The following is a 15,156-nucleotide window of genomic DNA, read 5'->3' on the forward strand; positions in this document are numbered from 1 at the left end:
ATGTGTATTTAAATTATAAAATATTATTATATTAAATATATTAAATTTAAAATAGAAATTTAATATTTAAATTTTAAATGTTAGTTTGATTTAATTTGAATTTTAAATATGAATTTTATTCTTAAAGACACTAAATCTATTTACAATTGTTAGATGTGTTAGTTTTATTTTGTTTGAATTACGGTAAGAAAAGGCTGAAAATTGTACCATATTTAAAGGATACCTAGTTGAACCGATGAACTAATTACTAAATCAACTTAACTTGACTTTTTAAAGAGAATATTATTAAAATGCAATTTATTATTGGGCTTCTTCTTGTGACCCTGTAAAAAATGTATATAACCCGATGGAAAACAAAAAAGCCCAAAGTGTTTTTGAATTCTTTCTGCCCTAAAATTCGTATTTTCAACTTTCGTTCTTACCATTACTTCTACTTAGTTCACACTTCACACAATTTAGAGACCCAACACTGCTTTTACTACTCTTTTTGCAATTTCTGGGGATCAACATGAACCAAATTAAGCCGCAGGTAAAAGCTCTCTTCCTTTTTCCTTTTCTAATTTCAAAACCAGATTTTTCATTTCCTCAAGTTCTTTGTTTCGTTTGTGTAAATGAATTTGGTTTGCTGTGTTTTTTGATCATTTTAAGGACAATGATGCTGCTGCAAAAGCCGCTACTCCACTTCAATCTGATGAGCATGAGTCTCCTGCTACTGAGGTTAATCTTTTTTTTTTTTTTGTGTATCCGTTTAGACAAAAAGAAAATCACAAATCAGAAGCTAAACCTAATAATGTAAATTGGGTCCAAAATAATGTTTTGCCATTTTAATGTTGGCTCTGTTCTATGGTTGCTCTATTTTCAAATTATATAAATGCTGAATAGAAAGGTTGACCTAAAGTTTCATTTTTCAATGTGTGTGTTTTTGTCTTTTTGGCTGTGCTGTCATTGTTATTTATTATGATGTATGAGGATTAATGTGTTTTAAGCTGTTTTTGTGTCGCAGGTTAATTTTTATGTAAACATAAGATGTTTTCCTTTTTTAATTCTCAAATCTATTTATAGGCTAGTAGATAGATAATTAAGTGCATGTCTCCTTTTGATTGATCTTCTGTAAAATCGTTTCTACTTTCCTCAAGTTATACATTGACGATGCTGTGGATTGATACTCTTCTTTGAAGAGATCACATAAATGACATGGTAGTTATGACCATATGCTATGTTTTTGCTAGAATCGCAGCAATAATAACCACCTTAGTTAATTGATCAAAATACAAACTAAAATGCAGATTAAAATTTTGAAAGAGGGAATTGGTACTCCTTTTGTGGCTAGGCTTTGTACTTTCTTCAATTTTTACTAATTTTATATGTTAACAATTCCCATGCATGTTTGCATCCTGTTTTATTAATGAAACTTAAATGCAGATTTCTCATGAATCTCCGGTTTCTGGTGCTGGATGGGTTTGCAAAATCCCCTCAGAAGACTCAGGATGGCGTTCATTCAACACCAAATCATCTTCTCAGACTCATTTGCTTTCAGCAGAAGAAAAATCAACCATAGCAGCACTGGATTTGCAGCTCAAGGCAGTGAAAGCTTGCAAAGCATTTTTAGTTGGCAATACTAGTTCGGACTCTGATGAAGATGACATCATCGATGATGAGGATGAAGATGAAGATGAGGATGAGTCGATAGATGGTGATGACAATGACGACGAGGGTGATGAGTCTGCGGAGTACAAGTTTTTTGAAAAAGTGTTTAAAGAAGATGGTGAATTAAGAAGATATTACGAGAACAACCACAAAGAAGGGCACTTTTATTGTTTGGTTTGTGGGGCTGTATGGAAGAAAGTATGGAAGAGGTTTAAGGATTGCAATCAACTACTTCAACATTCAACTACTGTATTAAGGACAAAAAGGATGCGAGCTCACAGGGCTTATGCTCATGTTGTCTGTAAAGTCATTGGTTGGGACATTGATCAGTTGCCTGTAAATTCCAGGAAGATTTTGGTGAGTAATCTTGATTGATGCATACATCACATGTCTTTATGTTTTTCTGATACATATACCTGTCTTGATGCTAACCGAGAGAATCAAGCTGGAGATTTTATCTAAATTTGAATTGCAAAGCTCAAACTCATAAAATCGTAAAACTTGATTTGTAGTCTACGGGTTAACTTGAGAATTTAATAACCTTGATGCTAATTAACTGAGTTATTCTTTTATCAGGTTGAATCGAAAAAGTCTGCAGGGGATGGCATGGATGATTCAAATGTAGGTGTCCATATGCTAGATACTTGTATATCCTATGTTAATTTGGTTTAAGATTATGGTTACTTAAAATATATGCTGAGTTGTTGACTATGTTGTTTTCACAGGGTGAAACTGGTAATGGTAATGTTGATGAACGTGTTGACGATTTGGTTCATGTTCAGTGAAGTGCCGAAAAGCGAATAGCAGTTATGATATAGTTTAGACTTTAGATGAAGGCCCTTAATCTTTTATCCCTAACACTAGTAGAGAGGCTGATGATTCTGACCTGAAAGATGTTGTTTATATACTTCTATCTCGTGACCCTTAATTTTGTAAATCCTTCTATTGTGGAGTTTGATCTCTTGGGATAGTGCCTAACTTTGAAGCAGTTCTTATTATCACATTTATGTGTTGTGTTGCTTCCAAAGTTTTCAACTTCATATATGGCAGTTTAAAGTGATGTATCCAAGAAAAATGGCCAAGAGGAATGCCTTCAAAAATAGGCAAAGCTCAAACATCAGTCTTAGACTTACTTTGATAATTTTTTTTTTAAAAGTAACTTATAAAAATTAATTTTTAAAAGGTAGTTTTTTAAAAATTATAGTATCTATTTTTGGCAAACTAAATTAAAAATGGTTTTGAATAAGCACAAACAACACAAGTGTGTTTGATAAAATAATTTTTAAAATTTAAAAATATTACAGTAGATATTAATGTAACAATTAAATTTGGATATTAATAATGTGTAAGGTTATATTAGATTTTTTAATTTTGATAAGCGCAAATCAATTTTAGAAAGTTCTCTTTTAGGCGTTTTTAAAAGCTATAAGTATAAGCACATAAATTTTTTAATTTATCAAATACAAAACGAAGTGTTTGTACTTTTGAAAAGTACAACTTTTCGAAAAGATTTACCAAATTAAGTTTTAGGTTTGCATAAGCTCCAAATAAAAATGGCCAACAACTATTATCATCCGAAGTTATGTATTAGTTGTTCATGAAGAATATATAGAAGGTGATGATGGTTACCTTACGATGGTTATGATAGTTATGTAATTTTGGTAATATTGGTAATATTTAAAAAATGTTGTTAAAATTAAAGTAATAATTTTTTAATTTTTCTTTAATCAAGTGAAAAAAATAGCATCCTAATTTTAATAAAACATTTTAAATATTCTCAAAGTTGTACAGCTAACCACCATAATGGTAGTTATTATAGCATGCATCTATATAGAATGAAATGTTTATATTTTAGATGATTCATTCATAAGCCAAATTTAGATAATTTTGTTCACTAGTCTTCTGTTATTAGGAATTTGAATATTCACTAGTATGTGTTTTATTAATTTATTTTTATTTTTATTTTATCTTATCAAGTATATATTAGTCCAAAATCGAATCTTCATGTAAAAGTTTACATGATTTAGTCATGTCTTGACTTTCCCCATCCATTAAAAAAATAGTCCTATGAATAAGTGAAAATCAATACATAACAAGATCAAGTGAAATTTTCACATAAAATGATCTATTTGTATCTTGTCTCATTGTCTTGAGAAAAACAAGTAGAAACATTTCTCTTTTCAAACTTCAAATTTTATTGGAATCAATCAAAGAATAACAGCGTTTAAAGCTTCAGTGCTCTCCAACCATAATAGCCAACACATGGAGATAGTGTTCATTTCAAGAATCCATGAACAAACACGGGACTTACACAAATCCTTCATGCAACAACATGGGGTTTGTATTAATGTTCTTTTTCTAGCAAAGCAAAATGTTTTGAGCTTGCAATGCCAACTAATCAAACAATCAAATAGTCTTCTTCCCATTTCTGTGATTCACCATCAACATTAATTATATTGATTTCATCTTTGAGCAAAAAGAAACTGAAAGCAGCATTGTTAATTGGACACAATTTTCATTTTCATCAGAATATGGGAGCAATTGGAACATATAGATATTCTCATTCTAAGCTAAGATCAGCAAAAGCTCTTAATAGCCCTTGTTTCCACGAATCCGAGCTCTCATATCAACCTGATAACAATGAAAATGAAGTTAGATGTTTAATTTTAATATCACCCTCAAGCATGCAAATATTAACAAATAATGGATAATGATACTCATCATTTTCTTCACCAACTATGTACATTTTACTATTTTACATATCATATACAAAAAGAGAACGATTCTTGAACGCGCTCTTTTTCGTAAATGGAACCAATTCATACTCCCTTCTACCATTGTACGTCGTGTGAAGCCAGTTAATTTGGGTCCAACAATGATGGAATGGCGTGAGTCATCTTGGCCTATGTGAGAAATGTACATACAACACAACTCTTGCAAATGCAAATATAGAAAAGTGCACCAGAATTCAAATACAAACCTAAATATGCTGTTAGTGACTTATTGCCAACCAACACATACAAGTAGATACCATGAAGATCTTAACTAATTAGTTTCTAGAAAGATTGCAGTTTAAGGCTGAAGGGATGCCACATCATATAGACTAAGTATATATACACTTAATTATCAAAACATTTCAACATTGGTTGCAAGTGATCAATATTTTCTTAATTTAGATTACATAATAATGAATAAAGACAACTGGTATTTTAGAGCATTTCAACGAATTTACTTGGCAACATAAATGACAATTGCCAAAACTGTCCTCATGTACTTTTTTTCATCTTTCACTGGTATTGCGATCGATCCTATTGTTAGAAATCTGACTAATCTAGTTCAAAAAACAGTGCCGTCTTTTCCACTACTGGTTTTGAAAGTTGAAGCAAAATGGATTAACCACACCCTCCCTTGTTTGTTGGATTGTAGCATGCATTCTCATTAATCATCAAGACTAAATTCCCCTTACCCACCATGCTTTTTAACCGTATATCGGTTATCAAAATCTTGGTACATTCCTTTTGAGATACAATAGTTTGAAAATAAGCAACCAAATAATTCGGTTGAACTCCAATAAGATGATAAGTTGATGTTAGTGTTAAGTTAGCAACAAAAACAACTACACATATAATGAAATACTGAACCTTCATTCAATTCAAGCACAAAACAAAGAATATGACAAAATACCAAAACAAAAAATTATATTGTATATGCATTTGAAAATCACATAAAAATGAACCAAGATCAATTCAAAAGACACAAACAAGAAACCAAGAATAACAAGTACCTGGCCTCTCTTGCAATTGAAATAGGTTTCCCTCAATCCCACACATTCACTTGGTATTGATGGAGTCTTCTCTCCAACACACTCCCTATAAGGTCTCTTCTCAACCTATTCTCCAACACAAACACACACATTTATAATCAAACATTGCATAAATGGTGAATAAATATATAGAATTTTTGAATTACAGCAAAAAAACAAATCATCCAAAAGAACCTTAACACAATCAGATTCACTGAGGCACTTGACCAGCTCCGTGGCCAACCCTTTGCAAGACTTAGACATATTCTCCACACCCACTTTCTATTTCACCTCTCCTAACTTCAAAAACCCCAAAACCACATCAATTAACATACACACACTAAAAAATAAATAAAAATTGAATTTTGGTTGCGAACATGAACAAAAAGTTTTCACCTTGAACCACTTTAAGGGAACTGACTTTCCTTCATCTAATAATCTTACATTCAAAAATTAAGGGTTCCAGAAAAAAACCAAGCAGGTATTTTATGGGGTTTAAGCTAAAAGAAGGACCTTTTGGTCATTTCACAAACAAAATTCAACCCGGGCCCAAATTGGTTGGACCGGCCCAAGAATGAAAAATGTGTCCTTTTTCTGAGCCGGAAAAGAAGGGTCTCTCACGCTCACGCATACGGATACACTTTCACAAACCCTTTCAAGTTTCATCAGAGAGAGAGAGAGAAGAAGAAGAAGTATCATCAGGAGAAGATAATGTCGGGTGTGGGGCCCATATCGCAGGATTGGGAGCCAGTGGTGATAAGGAAGAAGGCACCAAACGCTGCGGCCAAGAAGGATGAGAAAGCTGTCAATGCTGCTCGCCGCGCCGGAGCTGAGATTGAAACCGTCAAGAAATGTATATTTGTTTTGCGGGTTTTTGTTTGATTTTTTTTTAAAAAAAAAAGGTTTATGTTTTTGTGATGCTTTCACTTCTAGGTCGTGATATGCTTTTTTGGTTTTAATGGGTTTAGGTTAGAATCATGATGAGGAAATATTTGAAATTTTGGAATAAAATCGATGGTCTGCTTTATCTTTTGTGTATTTGTTTTCTGTGATGACTTATTTAGCGCATAGGGGATTAGGGTTTTTGTTGATGATTTGTGGAATGGATCATTTGGGATGACTAAAAGTGCTTTTTTCTTTTTTCATTGATGTTTTTCTTTTCTGATGTTGGTAGGTACTTGTTTATTTGGTTGCATATTGGCCAAGGAAAAAAAAAGGAAGTAAATCTGTTCTAGAATGAAAACTTGTTTGTGAATCTATATTGTTACTGTTGTTTGAAGGAAGAAGAAAAAAAAGACTAATTTCATTCCTCTAATCTGAATTCAAGTGTCATGGTCTATCTGCGCTATGCTTGTTGTTTGATTAGGAATTGATCAAATCATGAGAGTATTAATGCATAGCTCCCTCAACTGATAATTGGTCTGCATATGTTTTAAAAATATAGAAACATCTTGTGTTGATACTTGATAATGACATTCAATTTAACTTGTTATTTCGTGTTCTCCACAGCAAATGCTGGAACAAATAGAGCTGCCTCTAGTAGCACTTCTTTGAACACCAGGAAGCTTGATGAAGAAACCGAGAATCTTCACCGTAAGTACATGTTATTTGTCTATTCTATGCTTCTGCTTCACCTACATTGTAATAGAAATCCTGATCAGCTTTAAGAAGTAGCAACTTGATGGATTTATTGTTTCTCTGCATTTGGCATTTGTATCAAGGGTGCTTGTATTCTTGTAGAGAGAGAAAGTGCTTGGCTTTGTTTATATTAGCTAATCACATCACTTTCCCATTTGACTAGTTTTAATCATTTGATGGAGTCTACATGGTTTTGAAACTAATATGCATTTGCATGTTACTATAAAATATGTTTTGCCTTAGCATTTTAATTTGGCTTATTTTTCAATTTTCATATATTGTTTGGCTCGTGTTTTAAGTACTTCTATTTTTCCACTACTATATCAGATACCTAAGTGGATGTCTATTGTTACTGTGTTACCTCTCCTTTTTTCTTTTTTGACTTGCACATGACTTAATTGCTCAGCCTCTCGCACAATACTTTGAATAACAGACCACTAGTGAGCAGTGTTTTGAAATTGCGGTTATGGCGTGGCGGGTTTTGACCTTGCCGCCATATAGTAGTTGCCGCCACGTGGTTTTCACGGCGAGCGAAATGGTGGCCGCAATTGCGGTGGCGCCATGGCGGAACGCAATGTAAATGGCGGAAATTGCGGGGTTTTTCGGATTTTTCAAAAAAATCTGAGGGTGTTTCGGGTAAATTAGGAAACCCAAGTGATCCCACTAACCCTAATAATCAGCCTCTTATTCAAAAACTCCCTTCTCTGCCTCATCTTCACAAAAACTTCTCTCCGTTTCTGTTCTCTGCGACGCTGCTCTCTGCGCCACCCATCGCCACCACTCGTCGCGCGGCTCCGATCATCCCTGCTCATCATCACAGCCACTCCTTGCTGCTACTGCTAACCACGGTTCCCTCTCTGGTCCTATTTTTTTTCTTCTCTCTCTTCCCTGCTGCCCCTTCTTTATAGACGTTATCAATAATCAGTGTTAAACCTTTCTTCTTCCAATTTTTTTTTTCCATTCAGTTCATTATGTCCACTTCTAGACAAGCCCTTCTTTATAGATGGTTTATAGTTTTTATGTTTTATGTCTTCTGTTTTATGGCTTCCTTATGACTTTTGAGTTATGATATGAACTTGATGTAGAAAGTTGCTTATATAGATAGATTTTAGTTTATTATATTTGCAATTTTCTGCATGTTTTTTTGTATATATATATGTGTGTGTGTGTGTGTGTGTGTGTGTGTGTGTATTTTAGGTAATCCGCTATTTCCGCCATTTTCCACAATGCCATCCGCTATAATTTTATGGCGGATTTTTGGCTCACCGCCATGAGCTGCCATCCACCATCAAAAACTATGCTAGTGAGAGCAAAAATGGCAAGGAATGCGGTGACTTATATATCATTGTTAATGAAAGAGCATTCAGTGTTAGAAGATGATGCTCCTGAAATTGTCTTTCTTTTGTAGCATTTCAATCTTAGCGTTAACAATTTCGATCATATAATGTTGGTCTTTTGAGATTAACCGAACATATGTTCTTGGTCTTTTTGGTATAATAAACTTGAAATGAATTCAAACCCCTTTGAGGCTAATGGACAAATTTTGCTTTTGCAACTATTTTATTTAATGTTTGAGTCTAAATCTGCCCAGGTGCCCTATCATTTAGGCCTATATATGCAATGATATTCATTGCATTGTTCCTGTTTCAACTTTCAAGATATTCCTGAAAAATTAGCACAACTTCCACAGTCACTGCCAAGTGGAGAACATGTATGATGCGATTTAATTGGTTACTTTCTGAAATTGATTTCAGTTTAAAAAATTATGTTGCAACAACTACAATGGTATATAAAATAAATTGCAAGAATAGGCATTATAAATTGGCAAAATAGATGTTGATTTCATAGTAATATATCCTCCAGCTTCTCCCTTCCCTGTAATGTACTTTTTCTTGCTACTATAATTGATTGATGCGAATGAAATTATATTTAACATACTATCAAAATGAACATTGTGATGTCGTTCACACATTATATTGGGCAGAGCTTTGTGTAAAACTTATGGTTTCTTAATGTTGGTAGTTCTTGTTTATAAATTTTAATTACATCCATACCACTCTAGTTGAAGAAACTTTAAGAGCATCTCAGGTACCACAGGTGCTGTATGATTTGTAGAGATTCAACTTGTTTCATTGTTCCATGTCCTCAGCTTCTGATTCTGAGCATTTTTCAGCAAAATTTCTTTGTAGTTAGTACCATTTTTATTAGAAATTGAAAGTGGATTTCTTCTCATGGTATTTCTGACTGTACTCAGACGACCGTGTACCATCAGAACTAAAGAAAGCCATCATGCAGGCCCGACTGGACAAAAAACTTACTCAGGCTCAGCTGGCTCAGGTCTCTCTCTCTCTCTCTCTCTCTCTCTCTCTCTCTCTCTCTCTCTCTCTCTCTCTGTGTGTGTGTGTGTGTGTGTGTGTTCTCTCTCTCTCTCTCTCTCTCTCTCTCTCTCTCTCTCTCTCTCTCTCTCTCTGTGTGTGCCTTTTTTATTTGGACTTATCAACTTTGAAATAGAGGTAGTAATTTCCCATTCGCACATTATGATCTTAAAAGACAGTAATATTCGTAGTTTCGTACACAGTGGGAATAAAATATATCCAAACTTCGCTTAACGCCGAGAGTTTTCCAATAATTTTCTCAACTTCTGCTCGCATTTAAAACTCAATTGTCTCCAAAAGTAGGTATTATCTTTGGTTAGCTAAGATGCTGATCACTTTTGCTTTCTCTGTCAGATGATCAATGAGAAGCCACAGATTATACAGGAATATGAATCTGGCAAAGCCATTCCAAATCAACAAATCATAGGGAAACTGGAGAGAGCTCTTGGTGCAAAGCTTCGTGGAAAGAAATGAATCATATGCTTTTAATTTATGTGTTTGTGTGTCTTTCTGCTAATGGAGTAACAAAAATCTTTATGATGTCATGATATGAATACTTGTTGTAAGGAATCTAATCAGAATTTAACCTATGAATGTCATGTGATCCATGGTTTTGTGGTCTGAGTCATAATATGGAACTATGAAATTCTATGCCCCAACGCCAAAGCTGGAGTGTTGTTTGTTCATATCCCCCTTTTTCTCATTTTTGTAAGTGGAAGATGCAATTATTAACCCTATGAAATTTGGCTCGTGCATTTTACATCCCATAAATTTTCACAATGGACAATTGGACACTTTGAAAGAAAAGAAAAGGTTCTTGTGCTAATTTTTATTCTAAAATACTCTCTAAATATACAAGGGTACCTTTGGAAGAAAACTCAATAGAAGACAATTTTTAAGGTAATACTCACATGAATATGTTTTCATATGAAAGTAACATAAAATCGTTAGATTATTTTAACATGTTTGAAATTTTAGGAGACACGGAAAAAAATAGGGTCTTTTTTAGTATTTATAATAAATAATTCTTAGTTTTAAGAAGACAGTTATGTTTGTTAAAAGGCCGATCTGAATACTATTATCCTCCTTAATTATGTGGTTAGATTATTAGAAATTTTCTTTATTTTTAATGAAACAGGTCAAATCAAACAGAAAGCAATGGCCAAAAGTGGCAAATCAATTCTTCTCCAGCCAGTAGGAAAATATTACTACTTTGAGCGACGGGTTTGGTGTACCAGCAAAGCCATTCCACTTGGTATTGGAAAAGAAAGGTCTTTCATTTATTGGCATGTCAAGTTGCTTAACCTAAGCAGTAAGCCTATTGGACTTTTCTGTTTGACCCAAAAGTTAACACCGGCTTTATTGGGTAGTAATAGTAGGTCTCCTGCTTAGCATATTGGTGTTCACATTAACATTTGACCATTTCTTTTTTTTTTTTTTTGTTGGAGTGGGGGCCTAGGGTGTCTAATTTTTAATAAGTTTGATACTGGGAAGTTTCAGAACTCATTCAAGGTCACCCAACCCAATTCAAGGTTTTTAATTAGTATTTTAGTTGAGTTACTTGAGTATAATTAATGACTAACATGGCAGAATGAGTAGATGACAATGTAAAAAAAGTACCAACATAATGCAAGAGTAATTTAAAATAGTAGGTGTGTCGATACCAACTTTATTCGATTTCTCAATAACTATATTCCAAAGCAAAAATATATAGACCTGAAAAGAAAGAAACATTCTTGGTAATAGTAGCACAATTATGTATGTAAGCAGATAAAATTATTCTAAAAAGAAAAAGGCAAAGTTCAAATTAATATGCCAATGAGTAATAACTCAAATGGCATAGTCTCCCCATACTCAATTAAGAGGTTGCAGGTTCGAGTCTTCTATTTTTGGTAAAAAAAAAAATTCAAATTAATATAGTTAATACTTAATACTGCACTTATTTTTTTACTTTTCATTTTAAATTTTTAATAGTTACAAGTTAGGGCTGACAATGAGTAAGGTAAAATAGGGTTTGGACTCTATTTTAACCCTATTTCCGGATTAAAATTTTTTTTAAAATTCTACCCTATAATATCCGCACCCTAAAGTTCTAAATCCTATCCTACCCAACTCTATCTACAAAAAAATAAAAAAATTTTAAACAAATATAAAATTCAACCATTCTAAATTTCATACATATTAATAAGGGTAAAGTATACTTTTTGTCCCTAAAGTTTGCTAAAAGTTTCAAAAATATCCCTAAGTTTTGATTTGTTTCAATTTTGTCCCTCAAGTTTTCGATTTGCATCAATTTTACCCTTATTACTAATTTTTTGATAATTAATATTTTTCTTTCCAAATATACCCCTTCCTTATACCTATCATCATCATCATCATCATCATCATCATCATCATCATCACAACCCTCTGTCTCTCTTACTTTCTCTCTTTTCATCTTCTTCTCCACCACCATCATCATCACAACCCTCTGTCTCTCTTTCTTTCTCTCTTTCTCCGACTCTCCATATCCATCACCACCATTTCCGTTGAGTCCCAATCTTCAATGACCACCATCCTTTTTCTTCTTTTTCGCACAAACCCAACAACAACAAAGCTATCGCTCTTCTTCCTTCTCTGTTAGCAAACCCAGCCTCATTAATTATTAGTACTAGTTGGGTTAATACCTTTTTTTGTTTCCAGATTTCACACAAAGCAAAATAAAATTCTTTTACTGCCACACTAACTTGAAACTCTGAACCCAGCAACAAAGTTTCTTCCTTTTTTTTTGTTTCCAGATTTCACACAAAGCAAAGCAAAATCCTTTTGCTGCCACACCAACCTGACCCCAACAACAAAGTTTCTTTCTTTCAATATTACTCGTACCATACCTCATTGAAAAATTAATAACACAAAAAATAAATGACAAAGAACCAAACATGATCCATTTCAACACAATTCTTCTCATTTCTCAAAATGCTAACATCCAAAACAAATAAAATTATCATCATGATCATGATCATACTCCAACCTCCTCCCCTCTCCCAAAAAAAAAATTAAAAATTAAAAAAGAGAGAAAATAAGAAGAGGAGGATGAGAGAAAAGACCACATCTTTAAACACCTGCATCATCAAAAAGTATGTTTTTTTTTAAACTTCATTGTTGGACAAAAATGCATGCTTTTTGAAATTTCAATGAACATATTGAGAGTGAAAAGTGGTAAGAGCATTGCTAGAGGGATCCTGCGAGAAGAGCTCCTCCAAAAACTGGTTCCATAGAACCTATCCCACATCTCATTCTCTGTTTGCTAACAGAGAAGGATGAAGAGCGATGGCTTCGTTGTGTTTGAGTTTGCGCGAAGAAGAAGAAAAAGGGTGGTGGTCATCAAAGATTGGGGCTCAACGGAGATGGTGGTGATGGAGATGGAGAGTCGGAGAAAGAGAAAAAGAAAGAGAGACAGAGGGTTGTGATGATGATGGTGGTGGAGAGGAAGGTGAAGATGAAAAGAGAGAAAGTAAGAGAGACGGGTTGTGATGATGATGGTGGTGGAGAGGAAGGTGAAGATGAAAAGAGAGAAAGTAAGAGAGACAGAGGGTTGTGATGATGATGATGATGGTAGGTATAAGGGAGGGGTATATTTGGAAAGAAAAATATTAATTATTAAAAAATTAGTAATAAGGGTAAAATTGATGCAAATCGAAAACTTGAGAGACAAAATTGAAACAAATCAAAACTTAAGGATATTTTTGAAATTTTTAGCAAACTTCAGGGACAAAAAGTATACTTTATCCTATTAATAAAATAAAAAATAAAAAATAAATTTTAAATTAAAATTAAAAACAATAAAATCTTAAAAAAATCTAACATAAAATTACAAATAATATAATTATCAACTAGTTTAGTAGTTATTTCAAAATTTTATAAGAGAAAGATTGTGAATTTAACACTTACTTTTTTAATTACATAAATAATTTTTTTATATATATTATATAATACATTAGGGGTGCGGGTAGGATAGGAGAGGATATACCTGTCCGTATCCTATCCTATTCGCAGACAAATTTATATTACACCCTACCCTATTCATAACGAATCGAGTAGACAACTCTATTCAAATGGATTGATCCAAATTGAATATTCGTAAATAGAGTATATGTTACCAGCTCTATAACAAGTGCTCAAAAGCAGATAGAACCTCGAAAACAAATTAAAATTATCATATCACGAAAAAATATTACATCTATTGCACATATATAGACGCAGAGTTCCATAAAAAATGCTATGTGCTCATTAAAAAGTAATCATAAAACTAATTACTATATATTTGTTTACAAATATATGTATTATTTAATTTTTTTAATATTTATTTTATATAAATAGGTAATTTGATAATTGATTTTTCATAGACACGTTCCATCGCTCCCCCCCCCCCCCCTTTTCCCCTCTTTTAGCTTTTTCCTTACACAAACCAAGCTGAATCCCCTAGGCCCTACCTATGTTCCATGTATATTAGTATTTGTTTCATATTCATTTCTCTTTTTTCTTTATTACATTTTTTGCGTATAACTTTTTCAATTCCTCTTTCTGTGATCTACTATGGAAAAAAGAAATTAATACTTCCTAGGTTGTAAGTGACATTTAAAATTTTTAAAGATACAAATGGGAAGTATATTTATTTTTTTTGTTACACTATTTAGTATTTACCAGTTTTATATTTATACTAAAATTGTATTGTATTATATTATATTTTATAGTTTTATTCGTATCGCATTGTATCAGGATCTCAAATAAAAATATGTGATGCATAAGTGCCTAAAATTCGAGGTCACCAAAGGGTATAATTGTCAATGCAATCAAATCATTGAACAAGGTAGTAGTTTAGAATTTGATTCCGGAAGATTATCATTCATTAGGATAAGCTTAGTTTTGAGAATATAATTCACCTAAAATAAAATATTAAAAATATAGCACAAAAGAATAGACATACGAAAATTAATATTTTTAAATTTTATTTAATAATAAATTTAATATCAAATAAAATAAATAATAAAGAGTTTAATTTATTTTCTTAGATAAAATTTATAATAAAAATATAATTATAAAAATTTGATAATAATAATAATAAAAAATAAAAAATAAATTACATCTTCATCTAATATGTTTATATCTTTTTAAAATATAATATTTTTATCAATATTTCATGTGTCCAACACAATTTTATGTCGTATTCATGGCTCTATGTCCTGGTTTTGTAAATAAACACAGCGAAACAGGTGCCATTCCCCTCTGTTCCTATCTCTGTGAGAGATATTTTGCTAAATATCTTACAAAAAGGTAAAACCACCTTATGAATTTTGAAAATGGTGGGACCCTAACACCTTTCAATATCTTTACCCTTAAGCAATGGAGTTGCAATTGGTCCCAGTTAAGGCAAGGCAAGGATGCTACCATAAAAGAAGAGAATAATAATAATAACACTAATAGTAATCTTTTAAGAGCATGGACTACTCAGTATTCGTTCATGCTTGATCATATTTATATCATCATAGCTAACCCCTTATCCATTGACAAGCATCTGATGCAGCTTTTCTGCTTCAGCTTCAATGTCAAGGGCCAACCATATGCGCTGTCACTGTCAAATACTAACTTCAAATCGATCACAATGATAAGTATATTCATCTTTTGATTAAAATTTTCTGATAATAATAATACTTG

General features: G+C 32.6%; 3 protein-coding genes across 4 annotated transcripts; 2 read left to right on the forward strand and 1 right to left on the reverse strand.

Annotated features, from left to right (window-relative positions):
* Positions 1-365: 365 nt before the first annotated feature.
* LOC107614276 (uncharacterized) lies at positions 366-2,648 on the forward strand. The gene is made up of 5 exons (XM_088496910.1): positions 366-529; positions 649-717; positions 1,423-2,004; positions 2,224-2,268; positions 2,373-2,648. Exons 1-5 carry the CDS (start codon positions 509-511, stop codon positions 2,430-2,432), a joined length of 777 nt encoding a protein of 258 aa, XP_088353036.1. The 5' UTR covers positions 366-508; the 3' UTR covers positions 2,433-2,648.
* Positions 2,649-4,081: 1,433 nt separating this feature from the next.
* On the reverse strand, positions 4,082-5,974 carry LOC107624663 (cytochrome C oxidase assembly factor). Of its 2 annotated transcripts, none has more exons than XM_016327119.3 (4): positions 5,846-5,974; positions 5,645-5,749; positions 5,432-5,536; positions 4,082-4,278 (listed from the first exon to the last, which is right to left on the reverse strand). In XM_016327119.3, exons 2-4 carry the CDS (start codon positions 5,711-5,713, stop codon positions 4,237-4,239), a joined length of 216 nt encoding a protein of 71 aa, XP_016182605.1. In that variant the 5' UTR covers positions 5,714-5,749; positions 5,846-5,974; the 3' UTR covers positions 4,082-4,236. The 2 variants fall into 2 exon arrangements, with proteins under 2 accessions (XP_016182605.1, XP_088352367.1); XM_088496241.1 differs by having other exon boundaries at positions 5,645-5,745; positions 5,846-5,915.
* Positions 5,975-6,065: 91 nt separating this feature from the next.
* Positions 6,066-10,083, forward strand: LOC107624662 (multiprotein-bridging factor 1b). Its single transcript, XM_088496240.1, has 4 exons — positions 6,066-6,302; positions 6,959-7,042; positions 9,342-9,424; positions 9,817-10,083. Exons 1-4 carry the CDS (start codon positions 6,161-6,163, stop codon positions 9,934-9,936), a joined length of 429 nt encoding a protein of 142 aa, XP_088352366.1. The 5' UTR covers positions 6,066-6,160; the 3' UTR covers positions 9,937-10,083.
* The last annotated feature ends 5,073 nt before the right edge of the window (positions 10,084-15,156 follow it).

This window comes from Arachis ipaensis, chromosome B8, assembly GCF_059453495.1.
Source record: "Arachis ipaensis isolate K30076 ecotype BB chromosome B8, ASM5945349v1, whole genome shotgun sequence".
NCBI lineage: Eukaryota > Viridiplantae > Streptophyta > Magnoliopsida > Fabales > Fabaceae > Arachis > Arachis ipaensis.